General features: G+C 43.1%; 1 protein-coding gene across 14 annotated transcripts in view; it reads left to right on the forward strand.

The window, feature by feature from the left end:
- WRN (WRN RecQ like helicase) overlaps positions 1-7,975 on the forward strand; it is a 47,240-nt gene extending 39,265 nt beyond the window's left edge. For 11 of the 14 annotated variants that reach the window (XM_056355528.1, XM_056355537.1, XM_056355596.1 and 8 more), the window contains 6 exons: positions 463-588; positions 2,350-2,512; positions 3,543-3,757; positions 5,221-5,292; positions 5,833-5,997; positions 7,643-7,975. In XM_056355528.1, the coding sequence (XP_056211503.1) occupies positions 463-588; positions 2,350-2,512; positions 3,543-3,757; positions 5,221-5,292; positions 5,833-5,997; positions 7,643-7,765 (864 nt within the window). In that variant the 3' untranslated portion in view covers positions 7,766-7,975. Of the gene's footprint in view, positions 1-462; positions 589-2,349; positions 2,513-3,542; positions 3,758-5,220; positions 5,293-5,832; positions 5,998-7,642 lie in introns of those variants that run through there. The other 3 variants (XM_056355557.1, XM_056355572.1, XR_008824616.1) reach the window with 2 other exon arrangements.
- Positions 7,976-8,040: the final 65 nt, after the last annotated feature.

Consider the following 8,040-nt stretch of genomic DNA (forward strand, 5'->3'; position numbering starts at 1 on the left):
TCTAGGAATGGGGACCAAAAGCATTCTTTGCTGCTGGCATTTTTGGGTTTTTTTTCAAGAAATCTGTGTTGAGCAAAGAGTTAAAAAAAATGGAGCAGTTTCCCATACTAAGCAGCAGACTGAATACCCCAGTTTCTTCTGACACAGTAGTCTTACATGTCATGAGCAACACTTAAGAAGTTGTATTAATACTGTTTTTCTGGTGTTTTTTTGCAAGTCCCTTGGACAATCCCATGCTTGCTTTATTAAGATAGGAGTAAGTGGTATCCATTTGGATTCCCTCTTTGCTTTGTTTTTTGGGGTTGTTTTTTTTGTGGAAAAGTGGACTTGGGGTCAAAACCAACCGTTGTAGATAAGAATGACTCCATTTATGTTACTCTTCCAGGTAACTTTGGATAATGGGAGAGTGATCCATTCTCTGTTACTGGGATATAATTCTTCTAAATCCTTTATCTCCCTTAGACCGACACATTTCCTATATCTGGATCTGAAGATCAGAAGAAAGCATCTCCCTGGAAGCATACTAGAGCCCTCTCCCCCTCAGAGCATGTCACATATATCCTGTTCCAAGAGAAAAATCTCTCTCTGGTAAGCTCTTCCCTGTGAAGGTCCTGTCCTCGTTGAAAATTAGCGGTGGGGATGCTTTGTCTAGAGGAGGGGGATTTGAAAATTCTTTTAAATCCTCTGCCCAGTACTGGGGCAGGGTTGCTTAAAAACACTGAGACCAGTATCTTTCCTGGCAAATGGTAGCTCGTTTAACTTAACTCTAAGAACCGGTGAAAGTACAAAACATTGGGCTTGCTGTGAGGTGGGATACAGTGAGATAAGGTACAGCTCCCTACTCGATACATTGCCCACACAGATTGGCAGGGCATCAGGCAGAACTGTTCAGTACTGTTACACAGCATGCTGTTCTGTAGCAGGTATTCTGTCTGTTTCTGTGTATCTTGTCACAGTAGTAAAGACACATAAGAAAAACTTCCTAATCCAGTAGCCTGCTGGAAAGGATGCTAAATGTGGGGCTGTATTTAGGCTTATCTTTAAGGTTAATAATCATTGGGCTAAATTCCACTAACTCTGTTCTTGGTTTAGAAAGCAAATTCCCATTCCTTAGCCTGTGCCATATCAATGTGTAAGACTTGCATGTCAAGAAACAAAGCTCAGGGGAAGATTCAATGCAAAACTAAAGTTGAAGTGCAAAGTATTAATGTGGTTTTCTAGTTCAGATTTTGGAAAGCTGTTTCCCTTTACAAACAGAAGTTGAGGAAAGTTACCTGCTATGTCTAAGTTGTTGAGGTGCTACAGGGCATGTGACTATACTAGCATCATGCCATGTGCCCTGTCAAGATGAGCCTTGTGAGCTGCTTCGATACAGTTTTATTTATTGCTTTTTAATCCTACAGTAGGAAACTGAAGTTGCTGTGAGTTTTTCTGTTGTCCCTCCCAAGAGTATAAGTAAACCTTGTCTAATAATCCCTAACTTCAAAGTGTACCTAAAGACTAATTAACAAGAAACAGTTGTATAATTATTAATGGGTAACTTGATGCTCTGTATCCACTAACCCTGATGATTATATGCACAATATGTGTATCGTCTGGGGAGAAACTGGTAGAAGCTTGAAACATCTTCTTTTGAGGAAGACAAGTAACCAGTTGGAAATAATCTCCTTGAAAAGTACAAGCTTAGGTAGAAAAAGTTTGAGATGTTTTTCTTGAACACAAATTTTTTAAGAGAAGAATTAATCTAACAGGTTTGAAAGTGAGGGGGATCTTGGTTTGGTATTGTATATCTTCTGCGTGTATGTCATGAATTATATGGGCCACTGGAAGGTCAGGTGCATCACAGCAGGAGACATCTGAAGCTTTGACACAGAAATCTCACAAAGTAGGAGCTGGGTTGATACTTGGACTTAATTGTGAGGCGAGGGCATCTGTTTCCTTTGTGGTAGAAGTGGCTGGGATTCAGCTGCCACAGGGTGGAAAGTGGGTGGTGGCGAGTGTTGTGACACAGCGGATGGGAGCTATGAGCGGGCTGTAGCAAGCCTGTGAGCTGGCTGCACAGCAGCCTTCCCCTGTAGAACCTCTGTTCATCTGAAGTAAGCTCAAGTAGAGATGTTGCACTCGAGTTGAGAAGTAGTAGCCTCAAGAGAAAAAAAAAGTGCTCTTTACAAGATGGAAAATAAGAGATGAATACTAGGACTAATGAAGTGGTTTTGGAGCTTTGTCGCACTGCTGTGTGCCAGTCTCCCCTGATTGCTTTTTGAGCATAGGAGGTTGCCGCGTTTTGAGCTTGTGGTTGTATTTCAGACACTTCTGCCACCTCAATCCCTTCTGCCTTTGTTTCCCTAGAGGACTATAAGTGAGAGCAGATCTCTGCCTCTTTCTGAGGTTGGCACTCACCTGTTCCAGGCAATGAAAGCTGGCTACCCTGTCAACCTGGAGCAAGCAGGTTTGACTCCTGAAGTTCAACAGATCATTTCTGATGTTATCTGTAACCCTCCTATTGACTCAGGTGAGTATCACAGCCCTTACCTGAAGGTTCTCGTGACAGTGGCATACAGATGAAAGGAATAAAAACCTGACAGCTCAGTTGCCGCTTTAGGTAGAACCTGTCATTTCTGGAAGGGCTGTGGCAAGGCAGAATGTGGCAATGCCAGGGTCATTCCTTTCCTTTCAAGATTGCCTTGTAAAACAAGGCAATTGTGATTGATTAAAGAGCAAAAGAGGGTAGTCCTTTACAAATGCTTTCACTCAATTGTATGGCTGCTGAGAAAAGTCAGGCATCATTAACCCTGTATTTACTCAAGTGTTTTTGGAGAAAACCATCAGCCTGATGCAGTCTGCCTGTAAGTATGGGCATCTACAGAAAATATGCTGAATAAGAGCTGTAGCATTATCCCCAAGGTATCTTATCTGTAAGATACCTGTTTAGGATGAGGAGGCTAAGAACTACAGGAGAAGTGTTCTTCCTCTTAACGCTGTCATCTGGTGCCATGGGCTTGTTCAGGGGCTGCAGACAACCATGTCCTAGTGGTTCTGTTTGTTAGGCTGGCAGAGTTTGCTGACTTGCTAGCTTTGTTACTCTTGTCCTATTGCACATTAATGTGTCTTTTCAGCAGCAGTTACAGGCTCAAACCAGACTCTCAGATTGCTTTTGAGTGCCATGATAGAATGGAGAATTGACATGGCACTACATTTAAGAAAGCAGAGAGGCTTTTCAGCCTGAGCTAATGTAGCCTTCCTCTCAAGAGAAAATGGTTGATAGGACATACGAGTTGGAGGCAGGAGATTCTGATGTTCTACACTAAATCTGGGGACAATAAGTTTGTGTGAGCACAAATGAGGTGGGGATTTATCCCATGAGCTCATGATCTGCTTTCTTATGGGTCAAACCTACATGTTGTTTTTATTCTTTTCTGTGCCTTAATCTATCCTATATTATAATAAGGGATGACTGATAGGTTTTACAACAGAAGAAAACTGAGTAAGGGGCAAGAAGATTAAAAAAACAATTAATATTGTATTTATATCTTTTTTCCAAGACACCACCAAAATTCAAGCAATTAGAAAACTTGTTCCTGCAAATATTGAACTGTATCTCATCAGGATGACTATTGAATTATTGGAGAAGCAGCACAGAATTAAGTCTCAGCATGGCTCGGGCATCAGAAGGATGTTGGTGTGGTCAGAAGGGTGCCAGGAAAAACCAGCAGCAGATCAAGCAAGCAGGGAAGATGCCTTGTTGGATAAAACAAAGGTTAGAAAAAAGTATAAAACTGGTTTTGTGAAAAGAACGTTTCCTCTTCGTAGGAGTAGACTAAAAGCCTTTTTTTGTTGTTGTTGTTGTTGCTGTTTCCAGTAGTGCTTGGTGTCTCATCTTCACGATCCGTCTTTCCCTCAGCTTTGATTAGGACTGCCTCCCTCTCCTGCTCTGAGCATTGCCCTCAGAGAACCAGAGGGTTCCCCTTGCAAAACATTTCTTGACTTAGGAAGAGGGCTGCCCCTGTGCAGCCTAGCTGTGATCTGTTAAACAGGTCACCTGAGCTGATCTGTTCCCATGTGGGTTGTCAACTCCTTTCTACCACAGCAAGTCCTGGAGATGCAGCCCAGGAAGATGAGGCACATAATGGTCCACTGCTGTAGACCATCACAACTGCAGCTTAATAGTGGCCTCTGAGAGGAGGGATGAATGCTTTCTGCTGCTGTCCAGCCCTTCTGGATGTGGATGCAAAAGGTCCTGTGTAAAATCCTGGATTTATAGTAGCTGGGGTAGTGGGGGAAAAAGGTGAATATTCCAAGTTCTCGCCAGTATGGAAGCCTTTGGTAAGCTGGATCCTTCATAGCCACAAAGTCTATGTTCTGCCCTTGCCTTGCTTCTCTGCATTGGTACCTGATCACCAACCTGATGTGAGAAAAGTGATTCTCTTCCTCTGCAGAAAGCTCTAAGATAGTAGGAAAGCTGAGAGTGTGAAAAAGCCACAGGTAATGCCTACTAGAAATGTCTCAGTCTTTCATGGCTTCCTCTCTTGCTTGAAACTGCTGGGTGTAGCTGTGATAAAAAAGAAAGTGTCATGCCATAAGTCTGACTCATTGAGGAGAAATTTCAGGAAATAAGGAGCTCTTTGTTGCTCTTTGAGAAAGGACAGGCTAGTGTTCTGAGCCCTCAGCTGGCCTTGGTGTGTCCCAAGTCCCAGTTCAGCACCTTGTACAAAAGGCCACCCTGCACTGAGTAGCTCCTGGGGGAAATTCCAAACTCTACAGACTTTTGCTGCCTGTGCTAGGATTTCATGTCTGTTCCTTACAGGGCTTGTGGTTGATTTCTTGAACTCTGGCTCACACAACTTCTCAAACCTTGCCATTTCGCCAGCTTGATTGTTTCTTGTATCCCTGAGTGCTGTTTTTTCCTACTATATCTGTATCTGAGCCTTCTCTTTCCTGAAGTTGACTTTTTGGCAGTCCAATTGTTTGAGTTCTAATTACACTTTCTTTTCTGCTACTGTTAGCTGCTGGAGCTAGTAACAGGAATGACATGCTATTAGAAATCAAATTTATATTATACAAATGAGTAGGCTGCAAATCCACAAGCTAATCCAAATAGTCTTTATTTACTTCTTCAGAAGATATCCTGGTTCTAATAATTCCCTGTAGGAAACAGCTTTTAAATCTGCTAATGAATGTTCTTGCATTTTTAACAACCTTACATTACCGCTACTTTTACAGGGTAATTTGATCAATGCGACATTGAAGGAAGGAGCTGAGAAAACCCATCTGCAAGCAGTGCCTTTGGCTTCGGTAAACAGATGTTCTTACTGTAATAAAGCATGCAGTAGACTTGCCATTAGCTATGCTCTTGGTAACACAGAGATATGTACTTGATCCAAAAATCTCAGCTTGGCTGTTGCAACCTATGACCAGCAGGCATTATATAGAGATTAGAAGTTAATATATGTGCCCACTGTGCCATTTCAAACTGGCACCTTTGCTGTAAAAACACATTTGAAAACACAGCACTTCTGAGTCAGAAGCATGTATTTCAAGTTCTCAGAGCCACCAGGATGGAGAAAGTATTCTTCACTAAAAAAAAAAAAAGACACCACAAAAAAGCCCAAGTTCCGGTTCCCTTGTGTTTGAAATGGATGTGTTTCACTTGCTCAAATTTTATTGTGGTGAAATGGGTAAGAAATGGCTAGTGATCTCATTAAGCATAGGTGTTGCAACTCTGTTTATAATTACTCATTAACCTCTACAAAAAAAAACCCCTCCAAAATGCAGCCTTTGCATCAAATCTGGTTTGCACAGACTTAAGCTTTAATGCTGTGATACATGTAATAGCCTGCTTCCTCACTGTCCTATGGGAAGGCTGCGCAGCACATGGATGACAGCCAGCCGGGTAGCAGCGGGGCAACAGGCAGCCCAAAGCCCATCACTCTGGCCTCCAGTCATCAGCCTGCCCTCAGTCCTGTTGAGGAGGAACTGTTTTCTGACTCTCAGCCAAAGGTGAGTGTCTGTAACTGTGCCAGGAGCAGAGCCCAGACCTGATGTTTTGGGTGTTGATCTTTAACAAACCAAAATCCAACTTCCTATCTGGGTTCTTTACTATGCCTAAAACCTTGGCCTGGATTGCCAGGCAACTTTTCTTGTTAATATCCTTGATGTAGTGACAGCATGGTGCTTGTGTTGCCCTTGCTAAGCCTGGATCTACCACTTTCACAGCATCAGCCTGCTACAGAATTTTTTTTTTTCTCCAGTACATCTTGTGAGCCCCCTAGTGGAGATGCTTCCAGCACTTTGAGAGGCGCTTGGCTCCCTGTCCTCTTTCAGGTTGTGTGAAGTTGTATGCTGACCACATTAAGGATTTTTGCACTGGTGTTTATATAAACACAAGTTGTATGAGCAAAAATACAGTGTTTTTTCTAAAGGGAGCTTGTCTCACTCTGACCAGCACTACTTGCTGTACAACTTGCTTCACTTTGAAGCTGGGGTGTTGATGCAAGTGCAAAACAATGCAGACAAATCATTATTCATGGTCTGGTCAGCGTTAAGTAGTATAATTCCTCAATAGCACAGTAGCTATCTTACCTGAAACACTAAACACATTATGTCATAATCTTTTTGGTTGCTGGCAATAGCCTCAGAGAACTTTCAGAACATAATTTTGAAGTAAAGCCCCTTTTTTGTGACACCAGAACAAAGCAGGATCAGTATAATGGTCCCTGCACCCTTCCTGCTTTGCCCAAGCTTGGGCTGGGAGCTCTGGAATTGTGTGCATACCTTTTGATGCAAGCGCTGAAGCAACCTCTCTCCTGGCTATAGATCTCTTCTCCTGATGTGTTTCCCAAAGGCAGCTTGCCAGCAGTCTGTTCATCTCTAGATGAACATTTTGATAGAGATTGGTTCTTCTGTTATTTAAAAACCAGTAGCTGAAGGATGAGCAGAAACCCACTTGTCTCCTAGCTGTAAGCTCTTACAGGAATTCATGGCTTAGTGTGGCCATGGCATCTCTTCCACCACAGAGCAAGAGATGAACCCAAAGTTCAGGGGGAGCGCTGTTATGTTCAGACTCGTAGGGGAATGTAAACCTTGAGTGAGTCCTGCAGAAGATGCCTTGCCCAGTTGGTGACAGGCACCCACAGCTGTGTTTGGAGGTTTCAGTTTGTTTTGGTTTTGTGGGTTTTTTGGTTTTTTTTTTTTCCTCAAGTAGTAATTGCAGGGAGGTACCAGGTACTGCTGATATTTCATCGGTTTGGGGCATCCACTTTGATCCCCTGCCTTGGGCTGTATTCTTTCACAGGTCACACACTGAGGAGCTGGGCTGCTTTTATTTGTCTTGACAGTTTGGGGTTGGCTGGTGGATTATTTTTTTTTTTTTCACAGGCAATTCCTGAAGGCCAGTATAATACCTAGAGGTGTGCCAGCATGCTGCTTTGCAGGTCAAATGTTTCCCACCCTTTGTTCTTCCCACTGCTGTAGCTTAACTCAGTCTCTCAATTACTTGAAGAAGGTGTTGCATTTAAGGGAGTTGTAAGCCTTCTGCTAATAATGTAGACAGTTTGACTCCTGATAAGTATGACTGTGGGAAGCAGAACTGTATGAAGTAGCCAGCCTCTAACTCTGTACTTTTTTTCATGTTTTCTTCTTCCAGAGCTCACATCCGCCTTTTAAGAGGAAGGTACCGGCATGGTTTGGAAGCTCAGCGGCAGAGGTTCCACCTGTCACCCAGACCAAGAAAGCCAGAGCGGACACCAGAAAAGGGATTTTTAGTTGAATATAGAACTGAGTATTATTTCTTTACCTTATCTCCCTCTATAAAGAGTGTTTTCGGTACAGAGCACTACTTCCCGCCTGTACCTTGCCTGTGCTTTACCTTTCCTTCCTGCTACTGCCTCCTCTCTTACCTTCCGCGTGAGAGGGACGTTTATGCTTTTCACTGTGTGAAATTTGTTGTTATTATAAATAAATAAATAAATAAACAAGCCGCCCCCTCTCGGTGTCGCCGCGGGTTGACAGGCCGGCGCGTCGCCACGGCAACGCCGATCCCAT

Source organism: Falco biarmicus, chromosome 1 (genome assembly GCF_023638135.1).
Source record: "Falco biarmicus isolate bFalBia1 chromosome 1, bFalBia1.pri, whole genome shotgun sequence".
NCBI lineage: Eukaryota > Metazoa > Chordata > Aves > Falconiformes > Falconidae > Falco > Falco biarmicus.